Consider the following 24,609-nt stretch of genomic DNA (forward strand, 5'->3'; position numbering starts at 1 on the left):
AATTGATATAATTGTAAGCCTCTTATTATACATTTCTCAAATAATCACCATTACAAAGCCATATGTTATTTAAAAACCTATTTTATCTTTTCTACAGTGACTTGTGATCCTGTGTTTTACTATGGATTTTTAGAAATGCTGCAATATAAAACTAAACTCAAGTTATGCTTTTGTCCTGTACCTTATTTTAGGTCTCTTTCACATTTAGCTTTTGATGGGTTTTAATTCTTCCTAAACTGTGTTATATTTTTTCCTATTAATTGTTGTGTTCTTGATAAGAAGCAGATAAAGTAAGTAAATGCTGTACAAGTTTCCACATAGTGGGCCTGATCCTGCACCAATTTAAGTCCATGGGAGACCCCACACACACACTTCAGTCCTGCAGTGTGCTGCCAGTACACTTCAGTCCTTACCGGCAACACCACTGCTATTCTAGTTCTGAGTCTACTTTAAATAGAAACATTCAGTTGATTAACAGTTTTCTGATTAGGTGGACTGAAGCTAAAATAACAACACTGCACTCATTTTAAACTAACTTGTGATCATACCCAAGTCTGCAGAAATGGTAGTCAACATTTCAAAGGGGGTAAGTTCAATAACCAACTATGCTACTAAAACCTCAGGAAACTTCAGAGGTTACTATTTTAATAGATTAACCCTCCTACTCAATCTATATGCTACAGGGATTGGCAGCCTTAAAATGACTACTTGAATGAAGCCTTATAACATAGTAAAATGGCACCTGTGTGATTTATGACTATGTATCACAGAGTGCAATCATTTCAAAATTATGTCAAACATGAACAAGACAAATTCTTTATTGAGTGTCCTCTGTATATTCACTCATGGGATGCATCAGCAGGTGCAGCTCAGTGCCCATTGGAGCTCTCCTGTGTCCCTCACACCTCTTCTCTCTCTGCATTTCTGTGTGTTCTGAGGGTGAGACTATAAAAGGGAACATGGTGATCATCTAGTCTGATCATCTGCATAATACAGCCTATAGAAATTCTCTGAAACAATTCCTGTCTGAACTACAAGAAGTCTCTGAGAAAAGCATCTAATCTTGATTAGATTTAAAAATGGCCTGTGATGGAGAATCTGCTATAACCCTGGGTAAATTGTTCCCATGGTTAATTACCTTTGCCATTAAAATGTATGCCTTTTTAAAAGATGGTTATTCCATTCAGTTTGAAACACTTCCTCCATCCAAACCCCTCTTCCTGATTCAGGGACTGTCTCACAAAAGCTTGTTAAAATCAGAGATTCAGTCCCTTGTAGAAGCTTGAGCAATAAAGGAGGTTCCAAGGGAATTCAGAAATTCTATTCCAGATATTTTCTGGTATCTGCCCGGTGGGTGCATGACCCCCCGCACTGTCTCTTCCCACCCCTGCACCGCCCTCACTCCACCTCCATTCCACCCCTTCCCCAAAGTCTCTGCTCCACCCTGCCTTTTCCCACCCCATCCCCACCCCTGCCCTGCCTCTTCTCCACCTCCTCACCTGAGTGCGCTGCATCCCCACTCCTCCCCCTCCCTCCTGGAAAGTCCTAAGCACTGCCAAACAGCTGTTAGGTGGCAGGAAGCGCTGGGAGGGAGGGGGAGGAGAGGGGATGCGGCGCGCTTGGAGGTGAGGGGGAAAAGGAGGCGGTGGTAGTTTGGCTGCTCACCCACTAACTTTTCCTGGTGGATGCTCCAGCCCAGGTGCACCCATGGAGTCGACAGCTGTGGAAAAATTCATCTGATATTAGATCTTAAAAAGTTCAGTGCTTTTATTAGAAGATTCAGTTTCCTCATGTTGACTCTAGTATCCAATATACCCTCTTTTACCTCTTTAGATTAGTTTGTAGCTCTTGATCCAAAGAATGTATGCTTCCCTATCTCTATCAGACCAAGTCACTGCAGGTATCTCCCTTTCATGGTTGGACAAGAACATTTCCAAATACAAAGTCCTACCCTTTGGCCTGTCTGCTGCCCCCGGGTGATTTACAAAGTGCCTATCTGTGGTAGAGACTCTCTTTTAAGACAGCAGTTTTTTTTCATTTACCCTTATTTATATAATTGGCTTATCAAAACATCATAAAAAGATGCCCTTTTCAAAGATATACATTACACATATTTAAGTGGTTAGAATTCTTGATAAATGTGAAAAAAAAATCCCTTCTGCCTCCTATGTAGAGAATCCCTTTTGCAGAAGCGGCTCTTGACTCTCAAGAGGGCAGAGCTTATCTGCTAGAAGACAGATAACTGAAGCTTCAGTCTGCCAAAAGGATGTTGTAATGGGGAGCACTTACCTCTTGAGCACCTCCTGTGTGCGGAACTGTAGGCCTTGTTCTACTCCTGGCACACCTGTAGGTTGTCAGTTCTTCAGTGGCTTGACTCTTCAGCCATGTCACATAGTCAAAATTAACCCCTTCTGGGATAGCAAAACTGTGTATCCGCTCTGACCAGGGTCTTAAGACCCAGTTCTGGGCCCTTTACATTCAGCCCTTTGCTTTGGCTTCCAAATGAGCCTTGTCCCATTCTTGGGGTTTACACCATTTCTCCAGTGGCTGGTGTTGGAGCCCAGGCCCACCCACTACTTCAGGTTCCAACTCAGGGAGCCTATAAACAGCAGCCATGTGCCTCTCATTTCAGTTAGTTGCTGCTACTTCCTTGGGCCTCCTCCTACCTGGACTCTTTATCTTCATCACATACCTTACCTTACCTTAGGGTTAAAGAGTAGTAGCCGTGTTATTCTGCATCCGCAAAAAGAACAGGAGTACTTGTGGCACCTTAGAGACTAACAAATTTATTGTAGCATAAGCTTTCGTGGGCTAAAACCCACTTCATCAGATGCATGAAGTGGAAAATACAGACGGAAGACATATATATATACATAGGGAACATGAAACAATGGGTGTTACCATACACATTATAAGGAGAGTGATCAGTTAAGGTGAGCTGTTGTCAGCAGGAGAGAAAAATAACTGTTTGTAGTGGTAATGAAAATGGCCCATTTCCAGCACTTGATAAGGTGATATAAGGGACTGGAGGGAGGAGGGGGGGGAGATAAGCATGGGGAAATAGTTTTACTTTGTGTAATGGCCCATCCTCTCCCAGTCTTTATTCAAACCTAATTTAATGGTGTCCAATTTGCAAATTAATTCCAATTCAGCAGTCTCTCGTTGGAGTCTGTTTTTGAAGTTTTTTTTGTTGTAATATTGTGACTTTTAGGTCTGTAATCGAGTGGCCAGGGAGGTTGAAGTGTTCTCCAACTGGTTTTTGAATGTTATAATTCTTGACGTCTGATTTGTGTCCATTTATTCTTTTGCGTAGAGACTGTCCAGTTTGGCCAATGTACATGGCAGAGGGGCATTGCTGGCACATGATGGCATAGATCACATTGGTAGATGTGCAGGTGAACGAGCCCCTGATAGTGTGGCTGATGTGATTAGGTCCTATGATGGTATCCCCTGACTAGATATGTGGACAGAGTTGGCAACGGGCTTTGTTGCAAGCATAGGTTCCAGGGTTAGTGTTTTTGTTGTGTGGTGTGTGGTTGCTGGTGAGTATTTGCTTCAGGTTTGGGGGCTGTCTGTAAGCAAGGACTGGCCTGTCTCCCAAGATCTGTGAGAGTGATGGATTGTTCTTCAGGATAGGTTGTAGATCCTTGATGATGCGCTGGAGAGGTTTTAGTTGGGGGCTGTAGGTGATGGCTAGTGGCGTTCTGTTACTTTGTTGGGCCTGTCCTGTAGTAGGTGACTTCTGGGTACTCTCCTGGCTCTGTCAATCTGTTTCTTCACTTCAGCAGGTGGATATTGTAGTTGTAAGACCGCTTAATAGAGATGTTGTAGGTGTTTGCCTCTGTCTGAGGGGTTGGAGCAAATGCAATTGTATTGTAGAGCTTGGCTATAGACAATGGATCGAGTAGTGTGGTCTGGATGCCTTTGTTGCCTTCAGCAAGAGATGGGGAGCAACAGATTAGCAATTAGAGGTCACTGGAGCTCTCAAGAAAAGAGATCACTAACTTCCTAAAATTGAGAGTAATTTGTTTGGCATTTAAATCTTTTATACATGGCATCAAGAACAAGGTAGTGCCGTTCATCACAGACAATACACTGGCAGTGTACTATGTGAACAAACAGGAAGAGGCTCACTCTTTCCAGCTGTGTGAGGATGCAGGTAAAGTCAACAGGATAGCAGTTCAACTGAGCAGAGATGCATGAATGGTTATTAAAGAAATCGATGACCTGTACAGGCTCCCAGGCATAGATCTTCTTGTCACCAGACATTATTTGAAGTGTCTATTCTTTTGCTCATGAGCAGGGAGAGACAGTATGTCCATATCAGAGTCTTTTCTTGTGAACTGGTGGAAGGGTCTGTTTTATGCTTTCTCCCCCCTTTCCTCTGATCCAGAGACTGAGAAAAAAGATAAGATGGAGACAAGATAATTCTTATTGCCCAAGTATGGTCAAGACAACAGTGATAAACAGCCCTTCTTCAACTCTCCAATGGAGCGCACTGGCTACTTCCAGTGTTACCAGGTTTATTATCTGAACAGGGAGGAACTAGGCAGAATTTATCTTCTGACCCTCTACCACTTCACCTAACTTCATGGGCTACAGGACTCTAACATACCTTGAAAAATCTTGTCCTTCAGAAGTGCATCAGCTATTGATTACCTTGAGAAAATAGTCAACCAGAAGGTGTTATGATATCTCAAGTGGACTAGATTTGTGACGGTGATATCCAAAAAACATATAGATCTAACATTGGCTCCAGTATAATATATTTTTGATTATTTACTTCAATTAAAGCTTTCAGGTCTTTCCAAATCTTCTTTGAAAGTGCAATTAGCAGCTATAGAGGCACTCTAAGTGCTCATAGACAATAAATCTGTCTTCTGAGTTAAGAAACTTATGAAGGGACCTGTGAATGAAAAACTCTGTTCCTTCAAGGACCTCAGTTCAGTCTTAAAGCAGCTCATGAAGTCTGCATTTGAGCATATGGCAGATTGTTCACTATTCCACCTAGCTATTAAAATTATGTTTATAATAGCCATGACATCAGCTAGGCAAATGAGTAATCTACATGCCCTCATAGTCAATTCACCATTCACTGTCTTTCACAACAATAAGGTGGTACTTCATTCAAATGCTACATTCCTTGCCAAGGTGGTATCTGACTTCGACATTAATCAAATGATGAATGTACAAGTTTTCTTTCCTAGACCTCACACCACATAGGGGAGTCAGAACTACATACTTTAAATACCAAGAGAGCTCTAGCTTACTGTTTTAATAGGACCAAAGAATTTCACAAGTCTCCCAATCTCTTTATGTTATGTACAGACAGCCACAAAGTCATGCTGTCTCTTCACAATGTATAGAGAGAAGTTACAAGCTAACATCTATTCCTCCCCTTGTTGGGGTTAAGTCACACTCTACCAGAGCAATGGCTCCCTCCACAGCATGCTTTAGACATGTTCCAGTTCCTGAGATCTGTGAGATTGCTATTTAGAGCTCAAAATGTATAAACCTCTACTCCTTAGACTTAGTGTCTAGAGCTGACGTTCAGTTTGGTAGGGCAGTATTTCAATCCCTGTTCAGTTAGGACTCCAAGTCCCACCTTCCTTTGATGGGCTACAGTTTGGCAAACTATCTCAGAAGTGGAAATATGCAGAGGCCACTTTGAAGAAGAAATTAATATAACTTACCTGTAAACAGAATTCTTTGAGATGGACTCTGCATATTCACACTTCCTGCCCATTTTCTTCTCATCCTCAGAAGCCTAATGGACTATTGAGTCTAAGAAAGTGGTGGAAGGAACTGAGGTATCAGTGGGCACCCCCGTTTTATAACCTCACCCTCAAAATTTTCAGGGATGCAGAGGGAAGAAGTAGAAGGGGCACATGAGTGTTCCTATGGGCACTGCTATGAGAAGGTTCCACCACTTGAGCTGTACCAGCCAGTGTATCCCATTCATGGGAATGTGCAGAGTCCATCTCAGACAACTCTGGTTACAGGCAAGTAACCTTCATTTTCAAGACTATTGAATTCTCTATTTTAAATTTGCATGCATAAATGACATTTCTGTGTGAAAATGGATGTGTGCATGCAAAATCAGATCTGATCCTGCAGTGAGCTTCATGTGGGCAGAACCCTGTGCCCATGTGGAGCTCATTGCAGGATTGAGACCTCAGAGGCTGGCTTAATAGCCAGTTGAAAACTATTGCCCCTGGGGGTGATAGTGCTGTATATCTTCTTAGACGTTTCAAGTCAGTAGCATTTCATTAGAATGCACTAGCCTGCCTGCCCATTTGATATAGTATTCAAGAAGTCAAAAGAATTAAAAAACAAATAAAATGGTTTGAATTTACAATATTGAATTTGCATTTTTTCCCTCTACAACAGTATATCAGTTTGCAGTAATACAAAGGACATCTTTCTCAGAATTTTCTATAGTACTTCTAGAACTGCCATTAACCCCCATGGATATGTGTTAGTAGGTTATTGTTACATGCCTCGTTGTACTGTGAGGCACGCTGTAGCATATTAGAGTTGGTTATTGCTTTTGGAGTATGTCTTGTTTAACAGTAGTTTACAAAATGAAAACAAAATTTGAGGTGGGTTTATGTAGTGTGTTGTTCCATTGCAGCTCCATCACAAACATCTGATGAAAGGGAAACTAGGCTCATGAAGGATAAAAGTGTTAGTGAAGAGCTGCCAGTTTTCCCCTCTAGCCTCTTTCTCCACTTCTCTCCTCTTTTCTGAAGAAACTGAATTGGGACTCTTAGACAAGCTCCAATTACAGATCTCTAAACTAAACTTTAAAGCTGTACCATTGCTTCTGGAGCAGGTGTCTGGGCTGCAGAGGGAATCAGTGATTTCCCTTTCAAGCCCTTCTGTGGGACAGTGGGACTTCAAAGGGAAACTGCAACTTTCACTCAAAGCTCAGTGCCTGGGCTGCAGAAGCAGCTGAAAAGTTTTGAAGTTTAATTCAGAGATCTGAATTCATAAGAACAGAGGAGTGGCAGAAGGAAGCTGAAAATGTAAGCATGTCAATGAGGAGTTACTACAAACTTTGGTTGCCACTGCATTTAACAAAGACAAACTCCTAAACCCTCCTAAACTCCTACGTTAATTAGGATAATAAGGAGAAACAGAAAACCAGTCCTCCTTTTCCTTTATGATTTCTTTCTTAACATTTATAATAGGCAGTTGCCTGACACTTCCTATTATAACTTTACCATCTTTAACTGTTTAGGCTGAAATTTTACAGGCTGAGCATCTACATCAGGCCAACTTATTTTGCAAAATTTTAGCATTTAGGGGAGGGAAAAGGAGGAGTCGTGTGCCTTTGTGTCAGGGATCTGCTTTTTGCCGGCCCTGTGACGATCCATCCAAATGAGTCATTATAAGACTTTGAAAAATTGCAGTCCACGCATACTCACTAGAGACTTGCTAGATCTTCTTGAAAGATTCCATCTGTACTGGAGAGACAAGGTGGGTGAGGTGATTTTTTTTTTTTTATTAGACCAACTTCTGGCTACTACAGCTCTCCATCTATCTGTACTAGGCATGCTTCAGCCCAGGGCTGAGCAGGACTTTCCTTGCAATTAAGCTCCAGGCTTATGCAGGCTATCTTAGGGCCAGGTCCAGGCACTAGAATGGAGAGTCACCTGTACTCAATGCCCCCGTTCTACTGTGAGGAAGGAAGCTGCCTGAATAAAAAGCAGAGGGGATGTGCATGTCGGGGGAGTAGATTAGGACAAGGAACCTTCGGAGAGGGAGAACTGGGACTGGATATGAGTTGTAGGACAGGGCCAGGGGAAGAGAAGGAAACTGGGACTAGTTGTTGGGGAGTGAGTATCATTACAACTAAAAAGAGAATTATTTGAAGCACAGAAAAGTCACATCAAAATAGTCTGTGTTAAAATTAATTTTAACTAGGTGAACTAGAGTGCCTTGTGATAAAGGAGGATATAGATATAATAGGCATCACAGAAACCTGGTGGACAGAGCAATCAATGGGACACAATCATTCCGGGGTACAAAATATATCGGAAGGACAAAACAGGCCGTGCAGGGGGAGGAGTGGCACTATATGTTAAAGAAAGTGTAGATTCAAATGAAGTAAAAATCTTAAGCGAATCCACAGGTTCCATAGAGTCTCTATGGATAGAAATTTCATGCTCTAGTAAAAATCTAACAGTAGGGATCTATTATCGACCACCTAACCAGGATAGTAATAGTGATGATGAAATGCTAAGGGAAATTAGAGAGGCTATCAAAATTAAGAACCCAATAATGGGGATTTCAATTATCCCCATATTGACTGGGAACATTTCACTTCAGGACGAAATGCAGAGATAAAATTTCTCGATACTTTAAATGACTGCTTCATGGAGCAGCTGGTACGGGAACCCACAAGGGGAGAGGCGACTCTAGATTTAATCCTGAGTGGAGCGCAGGAGCTGGTCCAAGAGGTAACTATAGCAGGACCGCTTGGAAATAGTGACCATAATACAATAGCATTCAACATCCCTGTGGTGAGAAGAACATCTCAACTGCCCAACACTGTGGCCTTTAATTTCAAAGGGGAACTATACAAAAATGAGGGGTTAGTTAGACAAAAGTTAAAAGGTACAGTGACTAAAGTGAAATTTTAAAGACACCATAATAGAGGCCCAACTTCAATGTATACCCCAAATTAAGAAAAACAGTAAAAGAACTAAAAAGAGCCACCGTGGCTTAACAACCATGTAAAAGAAGCAGTGAGAGATAAAAGACTTCCTTTAAAAAGTGGAAGTCAAATCCTAGTGAGGCAAATAGAAAGGAGCACAAACACTGCCAACTTAAGTGCAAGAGTGTAATAAGTAAAGCCAAAGAGGAGTTTGAAGAAACTCCAAAGGTAATAACAAAATGTTTTTAAGTACATCAGAAGCAGGAAGCCTGCTAAACAACCAGTGATGATCAAAATTCAAAAGGAGCGCTTAAAGACGATAAAGTCATGAGAAACTAAATGGATTCTTTGCTTCAGTCTTCACGGCTGAGGATGTTAGAGATTCCCAAACCTGAGCTGGCTTTTGTAGGTGACAAATCTGAGGAACTGTCACAGATTGAAGTGTCACTAGAGGAGGTTTTGGAATTAATTGATAAACTCAACATTAACAAGTCACCGGGACCAGATGGCATTCACCCAAGAGTTCTGAAAGAACTCAAATGTGAAGTTCGGAACTATTAACTAAGGTTTGTAACCTGTCCTTTAAATATGACTGGAAGTTAGCTAATGTAACGCAATATTTAAAAAGGGCTCAAGTCTAAATTAGTTGAAACAATAGTAAAGAATAAAATTGTCAGACACATAGAAAAACATAAACTCTTGAGCAATAGTCAACATGGTTTCTGTAAAGGGAAATCGTGTCTTACTAATCCATTAGAGTTCTTTGAAGGGGATCCGTGGACATAGTGTACTTAGATTTCCAGAAAGCCTTTGACAAGGTCCTCACCAAAGGCTCTTACGTAAATTAAGCTGTCATGGGATAAAATGAAAGGTCCTTTCATGGATTGAGAACTGGTTAAAGGACAGGGAACAAAGGGTAGGAATTAATGGTAAATTCTCAGGATGGAGAGGGTAACTAGTGGTGTTCTCCAAGGGTCAGTCCTGGGACCAATCCTATTCAATTTATTCATAAATGATCTGGAGAAAAACAGTGAGGTGGCAAAGTTTGCAGATGATACTAAACTGCTCAAGATAGTTAAGATCAAAGCAGACTGTGAAGAACTTCAAAAGATCTCACAAAACTAAGTGATTGGGCAACAAAATGGCAAGTGAAATTTAATGTGGATAAATGTAAAGTAATGCACATTGGAAAAAATAACCCCAACTATACATACAACATGATGGAGGCTAATTTAGCTGTCAGGAAAAGATCTTGGAGTTATCGTGGATAGTTCTCTGAAGATGTAAAAGCAAACAGGATGTTAGGAATCATTAAAAGGGGATAGAGAATAAGACTGAGAATATATTATTGCCCTTATATAAATCCATGGTACTCCCACACCTCGAATACTGTGTACAGATGTGGTCTCCTCACCTCAAAAAAGATATTCTAGCACTAGAAAAGGTTCAGAAAAGAGCAACTAAAATGATTAGGGGTTTAGAGAGAGTCCCATATGAGGAAAGATTAAAGAGGCTAGGACTCTTCAGTTTGGAAAAGAGAAGACTAAGGGGGGGACATGATAGAGGTATATAAAATCATGAGTGATGTTGAGAAAGTGGATAAGGAAAAGTTATTTACTTATTCCCATAATACAAGAACTAGGGTCACCAAATGAAATTAATAGGCAGCAGGTTTAAAACAAATAAAAGGAAGTTCTTCTTCACGGAACTCCTTACCTGAGGAGGTTGTGAAGGCTAGGACTATAACAATGTTTAAAAGGGGACTGGATAAATTCATGGTGACTAAGTCCATAAATGGCTATTAGCCAGGATGGGTAAGAATGGTGTCCCTAGCCTCTGTTCGTCAGAGGATGGAGACGGATGGCAGGAGAGAGATCACTTGATCATTGCCTGTTAGATTCACTCCCTCAGGGGCACCTGGCATTGGCCACTGTCGGTAGACAGATACTGAGCTAGATGGACCTTTGGTCTGACCTGGTACGGCCTTTCTTATGTTCTTATGTTAGCTGCCTAAATTTTAAGAAAATGTATTTCTGTTGAGTATCTCAATTAAAATATTTGTAAGTGGTTATGTATTACTTGATAAGACCGTAATTATATTATATTACTGATAGCATCATAAATAGAAATGTATGTTTTAGGCTATGTATGTTAAATAAGCATAGATGAAGACTGTCATGCTATTTTGAATAAACATTTTATATCAGGAGTATAGAATTTTCTGACATAACCATTAAATAGTTAATCACTGTTTAGCATAGCTTACAATATTTTTTTTTTTTTAGGAGGCTTACCGGGAAGAGCAACTTATTAATAGATTAATGAGACAGTCCCAGCAGGAGCGGAGAATTGCTGTACAACTCATGCATGTTCGCCATGAAAAAGAAGTGCTATGGCAGAACAGAATTTTCAGAGAAAAACAGTATGAGGAAAGACGACTGAAAGAGTTCCAAGAAGCTCTTGACAGAGAGGCGGTAAAAGATTAATTATTCAATATATTGTGCGGAGCTTTGTCTTCCTCCCATACATGAGCTCAGATTTTTAAAGGTATTCAGGCATTGCCCAGCCAGTGTTGCAAGGCCTAAGTGACTTAGGAGCCTGTCTCATTTTCAAAAGTGACTTAAGCACTTGGAAGCCTAAGTCGAAATGAGATGTTATGCCAAATGTTATGCATACAGCAGGGCATGACACTCACACATTCACCCTTTTCAGCCCTGAACCCTCACTCTATCTCCTCCCAGTCCCTCCAAAATAAACTTAATTCTCATTAGGAATCTCATGCATCCAGGAGTCTGTAGGTATTGATCAGGGATTGTCCAGAATTACACCTCCTGGCCACCAGGGCCCACTGTGCTATTGGAAGTGCTGATAGTCAAGTTGTTCTTCCTCCTTTTTGATTTTATGTGCAAAAATTTTGGAGGGTGGGGGTTCAAAAGCTCAAATAGTATCAGTATCTTTGTATTAATTCTTTGCAGATTAGGCCCTTGCTGTGTGCCATACCTTCTAAAATGTATTTAATGGCTGAAATCCTGGCCCAATTGACATCGAGAGGTGTTTTGGTATTGACTGTACTGGGACTGGGATTTCACCCAGTGTCTGTTTTTCATGAATAGCAAATATACTCTCTCCATGTTTAAGGTTAAAATGGCTTTTTTTCAGAAATCACTGAAAAAATATTTTACTTGTTATGGGGAAGATAACATTTTGCTCCTTTACTTTAGTATATTAGTAACTATTTTGCAAAAAGCAGGAACTTACAGAGTCCTCAGAGGTTGTATTCAGACTTCTGCAGGTCTTAATTTTTTATTACCTGCTATATATCATTTGATTAATGAATCTTATAAAAATGTTTTCAATTCTTGACTCAAATTCATCAAGTTCATTTTCTTTTTATAGATTTACTCTAAGCATTTTAAAACTTTTTTTTATTGCTATGCCAGTGCAAGTTAATTTACAATCTAATTAAAAAGTTTGTTTTTGAAAAAAAATCCTTAGGCTCTTGCAAAACAAGAAAAAATTGATTATGAGGAACATATTTGCAAAGAAAGAGACCTACATGAGAAAATTGCTGCTGAAAGAGCAGAGGCTCGATATAAAAAGCATTATTCCATGTGTTGGGAAGTGATTGACCAAATTATTGATCTGTCAGCCAAAACAGGAGAATATCGAATGTTGACAAACAAGTAAGTAAATTTCAGAAGTCAGAGAAAATAAGTGTATACGAAACAGAATACAGGGAAAGGAAAATTAGTGAGACACATTATTTCATGAAATATGTTCCCTTGTGAATGCCCTGCTTTCCAGTTGTGGTTAATACTGAAAACAAGCATATAATTTAAAAGATTATTATAGAATCATGAGTTCTGTTTCTCGTATTCAGTGTACTGGAGCTAATGTTACTGTGGAAAAATTAAACTCAACTCCACAGTGCTAATTACTTTCAACTGGAAATACTTTTTAATATTTTCACATTTTTTTGCACATGAATTAATAATAATAATTAAATATTATATTTGTAGTACAACCTTTTTGTTCTAAAGCAACCTATGGCACGTGAGGTAGGCAACCTATGGCACATGAGCTGATTTTCAGTGGCACTCACACTGCCTGGGTCCTGGCCACTCGTCCGGGGGGCTCTGCATTTTAATTTAATTTTAAATAAAGCTTCTTAAACATTTTAAAAACCTTATTTACTTTACATACAACAATAGTTTAGTTATATATTATAGACATAGAAAGAGACCTTCTAAAAAATTACTGGCACGCAAAACCTTAAATTAGAGTGAATAAATGAAGACTTGGCACACAACTTCTGAGAGGTTGCCGACCCCTGTTCTAAAGGATCACAATGTAATTTATATAGATAGTAGGGCTGTTAATTAATCACTGATAACTCAAGTGATTAATCAAAACAAATTAGTCTGATTAAAAAATTAATTGTGATTAATCACTGTTTTAATCATACTGTTAAACAATGATAGAATACCAATTGAAATTTATTCTAAATATTTTGGATGTTTTTCTATATTTTCAAATATTGATTTTAATTATAACAAATTGTACAAAGTGTACAGTGCTCACTTTGTATTATTTTTATTACAGATATTTGCACTGTAAAATATAAACAAAAGAAATTGTATTTTTCTGTTCATCTCGTACATGTGCTGTAGTGCAATCTTCTTATTGTGAAAGTGCCACTTACAAATGTAGATTTTTATTTTTTTTTGGTGACATAACATTTGCTATGTTATCGAGTAAAACCCATCCTCAGCATGGAAGAATGTCCTCTGGAATGGTGGTCAAGCATGAAGGGACATATAAATGTTTGGCATATCTGGCGCATAAACACCTGCAACGCCTGCTACAAAAGTGCCATGCGTACACCTGTTCTCATTTTCAGGTGACATTGTAAATAAAAAGTGGGCACCATTAGCTCCCATAAATGTAAACAAACTTGTTTGTCTTAGTGATTGGCTGAACAAGAAGTAGGACTGAATGGACTTGTAGGCTCTAAAGTTTTACATTGTTTTGTTTTTGAGTGCAATTATGTAAAAAAAAAATTCTACATTTTTAAGTTGCACTTTCATGATAAAGAGAGTGAACTACAGTACTTATATGAAGTGAATTGAAAAATACTATTTCTTTTTATCAGTGCAAGTATTTGTAATAAAAGATAATATAAAGTGAGCGCTATACACTTTGTATTCTGTGTTTGTAATTAAAATCAATATATTTGAAAATGTAGAAAATATCCAAAAATATTTAAATAAATGGTATTCTGTTATTGTTTAACAGTGCAATTAAAACTGCAATTAATCACAAACATCTTTTTTTTTAATAATTGGAGAGCTCTAATAGAAGTAAGTTTGAAAAGCATTTTGAGATCCTTCAGGTTAAAAGGCTTCAGGTTCAATGTGTACTTTACAAATTACTTCCCTCACATCAGCAACAGAGCCACCTGTGGGTGAAATAGCAACTGTTTAAGAAGGCCAAGAAATCACAACTTAATGCTTTAGGACTGTAAGAGGTTTTCCTACCTGGTCTGGCATCAGATGCTGCCATGCCTTAGTTTCCCATCAGATTGGTGCTTTAATTTCCCCTTGCTTTCAGATAGCTGGGTACTTCAGTGAATTGGCAGTTTGGCCCTCTGACCAAGTCAAATATTCCCCCCTTTCTAAGACAAATAAAAGTTCAAAACAAAAGATTTCTGCAAACAAACCATCGCCCATCCTTAGCTAAGTCCTTCCCCTTAATAGCTAGGATTCCACACTAGTTCTTTGCCACTCCCTGGTCCACAATTCTTCAGCCTTCTTCACTGGCTTCACTGATAGACTTTTCCTGCCACAGGCTAAACAAATCTTTCAGCCACACTCAGTGTAGTCCTCAGTAACCCTTCATCCTTACTGAGCTAAACAGCCCTTTCTCCAGGGTATAGTGTGGTCTTCCCCACTTGAAGGAGGAACGTAAAGGAGAACTTCCCCTTATCCTCTCTGGAAGCTTTGGCCTGGGTCCTCTAAACAAGAAAGAGCTTGTTTTTTCACTGAGTCTCCTGCCTTCTCTGTTCTTTTCTTGTCAGACTTTTTTCTTCCCCTGCTTTCTCCTTGGTCTGAAAACCTTTAGCACTCCTTAGTCCATGGCTCATACTCTTTTCAGTAATACTCTTACTCCTCACTGGTTCCTTCTCCTGCCTGCCTTTACGACTTCTCTTAGGCCCTCTCACTGGCTTCTGGCCACAGCCCCTCTCCTTCTCCTGCTTCAGGTCCCTGACCTCTGGGAACACCACTGGCAATCTTGGTCTACAACTCAGTTTGGTCCACCTTGGAACATCTCTACAGCAAGCTGCTACACCCTCCAGTCTTCTCTAATTATTGCGAAAACAAGCGATTGTATATAGTGCTGTTCCATTCCACAGTAGGCTTTGCTGTAACCTGCAGTTACACAATCCCTCTGATGAGTACAACCCACAGAGTGCTGATCTTAAAAGGCTTTAAATGGACTTAGGCCTGCTTTGAAAGGGACAAAACATTTTGTGATAGTCTGAAATAATACTGCATGCATTTGAAACTGCAAGGTGAATATAATGCACATTTGAATTGTTCACGACAGCAGATTTAATGTCCTAAGTCTTACTCACATCCTAGTATTGTTTGCAAGCAATTCAGAAAGTGGAAGCTTTTTGTGACTTTCAGAGAACAATCTAAGGGTCTTCCCATCTTGGCTCAAAGCCTGTGTAAGTGGATAAGATTATGCATTCAGTCATGTTATGAGCTAGTTGGGCAGGGCTCACTTAACAAAGGGGATAGCAGCTTCCACAACATGTATAAACAATGTGCCTTTATTTGAAATCTGTAAGGGTACTGAATAAGGCTACCTTCACAAACCACCATTTTCATGACATGTCCCAGGCCAAAGCTTCCAGAGAGGTTAAGGGGAAGTTCTCCTTTACGTTCCTCCTTCAAGTGGGGAAGACCACACTATACCCTCTCTCATCTCCTTTTGCTCCTTATGGGTCATTACATCTCTTCTTGAGAGACATTGAAAAATAACTATACAGTGATTACGCAGAGCCCTGCACTATGGCTTTTATCCAGTCAGAGTACGTAGATTAACATACTGCATGATTAATAAGAAATAATCATATAGTTATTGTGCATATCAGCACTCTAGAAACTAAGAGAATTCAGAGAATTGAATAATTGGTAGGACCAGGAGAGTACTGAATGTTTGTTTGTTTTTATAACTGTAGAGTATCCCTGTACTCAGGCTGAGGCCATTGCATTTCAGTATGATTGAAATTAATAGTCTTACACTGTGAAAATGTGAATAATGTAGAAGTTTTATAAGATGTCCTTATTGTGACTTTCATATTTTTCTCTCTACATTGAGAAGCAAAAATGTCCTCACAAATGTCTGCACAGCACAGAACTCACAAGTCAGGAGTAGGGGGAGGCTGAAGAGGCTTAAATCTTTGTGCCCTCCCAATCTGAGGCCACTCCAATGGCTGGATGGCCCACAGTATAATTTAGACAGCTGTGGAGGCTTGTTTACTCTCTGGGCTGCCCTAAGGACCACAGCTCTGCTTGGAATCTCCACAGGTTATATACTCTGGGTGGCCCCACCCCTGACATGCCCCCTGCATCAGAGCTTGCGAGATGATCCTCAGAAAGCAGTCTTGCAGCTGTCTCCACAGTTCCTGTCCCAAGGGAATCCTCCCCTGGTCAGATTTGGGGCTTTCAGGGTTCCCTTACGTTGTTCCAGCCTTTTTACACAGCATAAAGGTGCTAGAGTGGTGGTGAAGATTTCACCCCAAAAATATAAATATAAAACTCCATTACCTTTAAAAAATAACAGTTATGTTAAAAGATTAAGAGCAAAAGATTTAAAGAAAAATGTGCAAATATAAATTATGTCCCAACAGATGTTTAATATGAATTGTATTTCAGCATTGCAATATTTAACATCACGTTCACATTTTGTGGGTGATTTTCTTGTCAATGTGCAGCCATGACTCCAATGTAAATTAGTATAAAACATATGTGAACTGAGTGGTGAATACACTATATAGGTACATATACAGATCAAGATTGTATCAGCATCCTGACTGCCACGGGAGGTAAATTTTGTCAGTATTTCCATGCATTTCCTTGTGCAAGATGCAAACAGTATTATTTTCAGTGTTCAAAGGTATTATGTGCAAAGTATATTTATAGCATAACACTCAGTTATCTCAGATCTGTAGTTAAAAAGAAGAAAATTCAAATAGATGAAGTTGTTGTTCCAAAATGATAATGCTGTCTGCTAGCAATTTTATAGTTGTGCCCTTTTATGATCATATAATTAAATCAACAACTTTTTTTTTCTTTAATACAAAGTACAAGATAATTATAAGGTAGTCTTATGTATTTTGACAATAATATAACTCAGTTCAGTTTGAGCACACGTGTTGAATACGGACTAATTGTGCTACTGGTGTTGCTCAGCTTGTTGATTTGAGCAACCCTAGAATTACTACATATGATGTGTTCAGGTTCTTTGTTTTATCTTTAATAATAAAAACACTTGTTCCATATTTATATCTACTTTAATTTTTTATTTTCTAGAAATACCTTTAACATAATCAGGTTGAATTACTTATATTATCATAAACTAGTATTAACATGTAGAGTAGGCATTTCTGGACAGATCTTGCCACCCTCTTTTGTTGGTGCGTAAGGCTCTGAGTGCAGGAAAACTGCGGAAGGGATGGATTAGGTGTGGAGTCCACATCTCTTGTGTAGCCTAGAGTACATCTCCACAGATCCTCCAATGAGTCCTTCCCCAGTGAGAATATAAGTTTTGGAGTGGGAGAGGGGCAGAGACAATAGATTTGCTACTACACAGTTTCACCAACCAAATACTGTACACTGGCACATATGTGGAGATACAGCGGCCCTTGTGTCTATGATAGCAGCTGCAGATGAGGTTGGGTACAACTATGCGGTCTTTAGGGTGGGTTCTGTCTTTGTCCCAAATCTGACAGATGTTGTAGTGTAGAACCTGTTTACTTCTGCTGCATGTTTGGGGCAGAATTGGGTCCATAATTCTCAAAATAGCTGACTTGTTAGTTTGGTTTGACAACTAATTTGGTTTGTTTTTGTTTCTGCAGCCTAATTCCAATTAAACTGATGCGAGATTGGAAAGAACTTTTTTTTAACGGAAAACCAATATATGAACAAGCGTCGATTGAACCTTTGCCAACTGAGCCAACCCCAGAACAACTTGTAGAGTTGGATAAAATGAATTTGCTAGATGAGAAAGATTATGATGAATATAAGGTACCCCTAACTGACATGGCATAATGAAAGAAAATGCACCTTGTTTACTCATGATTGTTGACAATTTGTTGTGATGTTATAATACATTTGGTTTTTCGGGTTTTTTTGACAGTTCATGATGATAGAATTAGATATAAATTTTCATGTAGTTACAGATGTTTTCACATTAACTCCATATTCGTCTGGGAGTAAATAATATTTTCTGTTGCTGGCATTTGAAAGCCTGTGCAACCCTGAAAATCTTAATCCTTGTTTGGCCTTGAGTGCAGTAACACATTTCATACTGTATACGAACAACTGATGTTACTATGATGTTACTGATGTTACATAACTACAACACATGAAACTTCAGTGCAATTATTTTTAAGTAGAAATTAACGTGTAGTTAATTGCACCACATTAGAAAATGTAACACAAAGTAGTCAGCAAAAAAACCCCAAGACTAAATAAAAACAGTGCCTGTTACAAGATCTGGTAGTCCTGTAAATACTATTTGCAACAAGTTGTGAATTAAACCTTTGTAGTGGAATTTTATATTTGGTGATCCATTTATTTTAATAAGACAACATTTTAAAAAAGAAGATTTGAGAAATGGCTGATATTGTTATGACCATGCTGTAGTAATCTAAGTGACAATTTTTCAGATCCTATAATCTGTTTCCTGCAGTTTTAGAACACAGTATAATTTAACAATTGAAAATTGAAGTAAGAATGTTGAACTGCTTTGGCCAAAGTACACTACATAGTTATTTTCCCCCCAATTCAGTATTATTTATTCTATTGTTTGAAAAAAGAAGCTTTTATGCTTTGAATCTTTTCTGACAGTCTCTTTAGTATAATATAGCACAATCATTGTAAATAACTTGTATTTCTGTCTTTGTTGTTTGAGAAATGATTACCACACGATATGTGCTTTTTACCCACATCCTGAACCAATTGGTACATATTCTTTTGCAGTAAGTAGTCAACTTTTGTTAGGGGTTGGTGTGGTGTATGTCTGACAGCTCAGTTTATTTTGTTTTCAATCTTTAAGTATGTTCTCTACCAACTAAAAGTTATTTACAAGATACCTGTTCATACAGAATTAACACGTATGATAAATTTTAAAACCTTCTTTAGAAGAGCAAAGACAACTCTGTGGAGGGAGGAACCTAGATGGTTGAGATTTAGTAATGGCATAATAAGTTTTTGGGCCAGAGTTTCGTTTACATTAAGGCCTCTGTACGCCACTGTGGGAGAATGCAGGACGTTAAAATTAATGTACATTTAATTTATGCACCCTTTAAGGCCTCCTTACCTTGCAAGTGGGATAAAGGGACCTTAGTGTAAAGGAAAATCAGGTCCTTTCACCTCTAGGTTTCCAGTCCTACGCCCCTATTCTGTTCCTTGTCACCAAACATTTGGTGTTCTCAATTCAATTTCTAATTAACTTGCAATTAACTGGTAATAAGTAAATGGCAAATTAATGACCATAGCTTTAATATCAGTTTAAAGTGCCAGGCAAATGTATGGAATGTTATATAAGTTTTGAATAATAAACATTAATTTAAAAAATATCTAAAGTATTTTTATAACTCTTAACAGGCCAGTCAACACAGCAGTCATGTACTGAATTAGGACAGACAGCAGTATAACTTTGTTTTAAATACACATTGAGCTTATGCAAAAAAAGTCAATAATTAGGATAGCAATTTTTTAACTGTTTGCATTATTTTCAAGTGATGCAATGTACAATAACTCATTGGTTCAAAAAGAGCATAATCACTATTCACTAGGAGCCTTTAGCAAGTCAAATTGGTTACTGACATTTGAACAGAGAGCAAATAGAAATAAAATCAGTGTTGATGAAAGAAGATCTATACAGGACAGCACAAGATTGAGAACCCAATTCACTGATTCTCTAATTACAACTGTCACTGTCTAAACACTGACTCTCTGTTTGGTCATGGCAAGTCACAACCCAAAATTTTCAAATGCGGCCCTTAATTTTCAACGTGGCCCAACTTCAGACACTTAGCATCAAAGCAGAAGTGGGTATTGAGGGAAGGATATGAAAGAGGTATATCTCACCGCCCTTTTTATCTTTCCCCTATCATCTTTGTGCTTTCATCTTCACTACCCCCTATGCTTGCACCAAACATCAATTCTCTTTTCATTCAAATCCTTCCTTAAAATCCCTCACTCAAGTACTACTTTTGCGGAGCCTATCAATGTTAATCCACCTCAGTTACTGCTGCCAGAAGTCACAACATATCACAACATATATCTGAAGAAAAAAAAATTCAGTCATGAATTTTCACCATCATCTGATCTTCCAGTTTCTTATGCAGCTGAACCGTTCTGTTTGTCTAAGTTAGGGGAAAATACTAAATACCTTACTACTTTTTTAATGAGGTTTTAGGCAAAGCCCAATTAAAATTAACATCAGTTTGCTTGAGTTAAGGACCTCAAAATGATAAGCTCTTTGATACAGGGACTATAGTTCTATGTACAGTACAGTGCTGAACATACTAATGGTACTTATTAAAAATAAGGCTGGAGTCAGGCCGCTGCAGCGCTGTCCAGGGCTTCTCCTGGACGCGGCGCGCTGAGCCCCCGGGAGAGGGAGAAATGGGGGTAAGCGGCATGGCAGGGGGCCGGGGCTGGAGGAGCTTGGATAAGAGACAGGGAGTCCCAGGGACAGTCAGGGGACAGGGAGGGGGCAGAGGTTCTGTGGGGGTGGTCAGGGGATGGGGAACGGGGATTGGATCGTGGGCATTCCGGGGGTCTGTCAGGACTCTGTGGGGGCGTAGATAGGGGCCGGGGCAGTCAGGGAACGTGGGGGATGGGGTCTCAGGGTGGTGGTTGGGGAGGAGGTCTCGGGGGGCTGGTGAGGGGACTAGGAGCAGAATGGGTCGGGGATTCTGAGGGGGGCAGTCAGGGGGCAGGAAGTGGATGGGGATCGGATGGGGGGCAGGGCCAGGCTGTTTGGGGAGGCACAGCCTTTCCTCCCAAAGCTCATACAGCAGTTTGAGGCTTGCAGACAGCTATTTAACAGAAAGAGTGAAGCTGTTATCTTTTCCATGGGGGAGGGATCACATGAGAAGAGCAATATCCTATGCCACCTACCTCCTTCCCAACTTACCAAGGGAGACCACCCTCCCCTGCATTCCCCGAGGCTCCAGAGGTTCTTCAGGTAATTCAGTGGTTCTCGAACTTTTGTACTGGTGACCCCTTTCAGATAGCAAACCTCTCAGTGTGACCCCCACCTTATAAATTAAAAACACTTTTTAAATATATTTAACACTATTTTATAAATGCTGGAGGCAAAGCGGGGTTTGAGGTGGAGGCTGACAGCTCATGACCCCCAGTAATAACCTCGTGACCCCCTGAGGGGTCCCGACCCCCAGTTTGAGAACCCCTGGGTTAGTTTAATTTTAGCACCCTGTGTCCATTCACATGCATGTGCTATTTTGAGCATTTCAGTTTTCACAACATAGGCTCATCCCAGATTCTGGAACAATCTCAAATGCTCAGTTCGTAGAGTATGTACATAAGTTATACTAAAGACAAAACCACAGTAACCGTCTCCAGTTTGTGAGGGATCCCGTGGAGCCAGTCTCTAGGAAACAGATACATTCATGGAGGTTAAGTCCGCTAATGGCTATTAGCCAGGATGGGTAAGGAATGGTGTCCCTAGCCTCTGTTTGTCAGAGGGTGGAGATGGATGGCAGGAGAGAGATCACTTGATCATTACCTGTTAGGTTCACTCCCTCTGGCATTGGCCACTGTTGGTAGACAGGATACTGGGCTGGATGGACTTTTGGTCTGACCCAGTATGGCCATTCTTATGTTCTAAGCTAAATGAACCCAAAGTTACGGAGACAGATATGAGTCAAGGGAGACAGCAGATTATCAGGAACCTGGAAAAATCTCTGACTGAATGGTCTCAGGCATTTGGTCACAAGCTGAGGTGGTTCAAAAGTTTTGGGGTTTTTTTTTTAAGCAGACTTTTTTTATTGTTTCTTTAAACAATCAAACACAGCAAGCAGCAAATATTTGGCCACACACTTCTGAAACCCCAAACCATGTTCAGGTTTTGGCAGACTAATTTCAGTTTTTCAATTAAAAAAAACACAACAAATTTTGAAGGAAAGCAGACGTGATTTTTTTCTGCTTTTTAAAAACCCCTAGTTTTCGATCCAAAAAAAGTTTTGACAGAAAATATTTGTCCAACCCTTTTAATGAGCTTTAGTGCCTTTTAGCACTAGCTGATGCTGAGAACCAGTGATACCTTGTAAAGGTGACTTGAAAAGAAGTTTTCTTAAAACTGGGTTTGTGCCGAGATGCCAAAGGTTTTTAAATGTTTATTTTTCCCAGGGCTGCCTTGGGGGGGGTGGGGTGGAGGGTGGGCGCAATTTGCCTTGGGCCCCGCAGGGGCCCCCATGAGAATATAGTATTCTATAGTATTGCAACTTTTTTTTTATAGAAGGGGCCCCTGAAATTGCTTTGCCCCAGGCCCCCTGAATCCTCTGGGTGGCCCTGAATATTGCATAGTTAGAGAATATAGAGAAGTTGTCAGTCAGCAATTCATCAGCAAGGCCCTTTACAATATCTTGTTCAGTTCAGGTTAACAAACATTTTTCTAGAACTGCAGTGACTCCATCAAACACAAATAAGTATATTAACGGCATATTTAAATTATATCCCAAACTCTTGTGCTATGGCAGCAACTTTTGATGTCAGAGATTGAGACAGTGGGGTTAAGAGAGTAAAAATGAAGACAAGAACATAGGCAGGTATGTATTGCCTTACAAAATATTGCGACTCCAATATAAGAAGTATAGCTGATAAAACAGCAAAGCACTGTGACACCTGACATAATTACTGCAGTGCATTCTACAATGGACTACCCTTGAAGAATATGTGTAAGCTGCAGCAGTTGTAGATTGCAGCTGCTCGCTTGTTAAATAGAATCAGTCACAAGGAACACATTACACTAGTTCTCCTAGATCAATGTTGATAAATGCAAAGTAATGCACATTAGAAAACATAATCCCAACTATACATATAAAATGATGGGGTCTAAATTAGCTGTTACCACTCAAAAAAGAGATCTTGGATAGTTATTTGAAAACATAAGCTCAATGTGCCGCTGCAGTCAAAAAAAAAAAAAAAAAAAAAAAAAGCTAACAGAATGTTGGGAATCATTAGGAAAGGGATAGATAATAAGACAGAAAATATCATATCCATGTTAGGCCCACATCTTGAATACTGTGTGCCCATGTAGTCGCTCCATCTCAAAAAAGATATATTGGAATTGGAAAAGGTACAGAAAAGGGCCAAAAAAATGATTAGGGATGTGGAATAGCTTCCATATGAGGAGAGATTAATGAGACTGGAACTTTTCATCTTGGAAAAGAGACGACTAAGCGGGGATATGATAGAGGTCTATAAAATCATGCCTGGTGTGCAGAAACGAAATAAGGAAGTGCGGTTTACTCCTCATAACACAAGAACTAGGGGTCAGCAAATGAAATTCATAGGCAGCTGTTAAAACAAACAAAAGGAAGTATTTCTTCACACAACGCACAGTCAACCAGTGGAACAATTTGCCAGAGGATGTTGTGAAGGCCAAGACCTATAACAGGGTTTAAAAAAGAACTAGATAAATTCATGGATGATAGCTCTATCAATGGCTATTAGCCAGGGTTGGCAGGGATAGTGGCCCTAGCCTCTGCCAGAAGCTGGAAACGTGCAACTTGATGGATTGCTGATTACCTGTTCTGTTCTTTCCCTCTGGGGCACCCATCATTGGCCACTGTTGGAAGACAGGATACTGGGTCTGATCCAGTATGACCATTCTTATGTTCTTAAAAATTTAGATCTACATGGAATTTCACTTAACTTCCAGGTGTAATTCAAGGTACTGACTTTGATCTGTATATCCCTATATGACTTGGGTCCTGGCTGTCTGAAAGACTGCGGGCATCTCTGCACTACAGACTTAAGTCGACCTATGTTAGGTTGACTTACAGCCAGCTCAGTGGCTGATGTCCACACTGACCTCCTTCTGTTGGTGGTGTGTGTCCTCGCTAGGAGTACTTCCGCTGACTTGAGGGGCAGTGTGGGTGGCTGAGAGCCAAGGCTTTCAGCTCCACACAGCTCCCTGCTGGGAACCCAACTGCCCCCCAACTCTCAACTCCCCACTCACAGCTGGGCGTGGAGGCAGCCACCTGGACTTCTTGGGTCCCTGAGCAGGAAGCCTCTAGGCAGCAGCCCAGCTGGGAGCAAGGAGCGGGGTGGGTGCAGTCCAGCTGGGAGTGGAGAGCTGGGCTCTCCCTGTCTTGCTTTCTTGCTAAGACAGCCAACAGCCGATGTAAGTAATGCAGTATCTAGACAGACACTGTGTCTCCCTAACTACACTGACAGCCCTATGCCTCTCTGGAGTTATTATGTCGGTGTAGTCGGACACTTACATCAGTGGGGGTAGTCTGTACTTTGACATAATTAGGTTGATGTAAGCTGCCTTACATCAACCAGGCTGCCTCTCCCCTGTGAGTCATCATGACAATTTAGGTCAGCAGAGACACACAAGCTAATAGTCCTTAGATTTAAAGGCCAGAAAATTGGTGACTGAGTAATCTTAATGGA

At 40.0% G+C, this 24,609-nt stretch overlaps 1 protein-coding gene across 14 annotated transcripts in view; it reads left to right on the plus strand.

Annotated features, from left to right (window-relative positions):
- Nucleotides 1-24,609, plus strand: part of SPEF2 (sperm flagellar 2) — a 146,420-nt gene that overhangs the window by 21,722 nt on the left and 100,089 nt on the right. For 13 of the 14 annotated variants that reach the window (XM_039542949.1, XM_039542950.1, XM_039542947.1 and 10 more), the window contains 3 exons: nt 10,948-11,136; nt 12,158-12,345; nt 17,808-17,976. In XM_039542949.1, coding sequence (XP_039398883.1) covers nt 10,948-11,136; nt 12,158-12,345; nt 17,808-17,976 — 546 coding nt within the window. Of the gene's footprint in view, nt 1-10,947; nt 11,137-12,157; nt 12,346-17,807; nt 18,506-24,609 lie in introns of those variants that run through there. The other variant, XM_039542959.1, reaches the window with a different exon arrangement.

The sequence above is a fragment of the Mauremys reevesii genome, linkage group 6 (assembly GCF_016161935.1).
Source record: "Mauremys reevesii isolate NIE-2019 linkage group 6, ASM1616193v1, whole genome shotgun sequence".
Taxonomy (NCBI): Eukaryota; Metazoa; Chordata; order Testudines; family Geoemydidae; genus Mauremys; species Mauremys reevesii.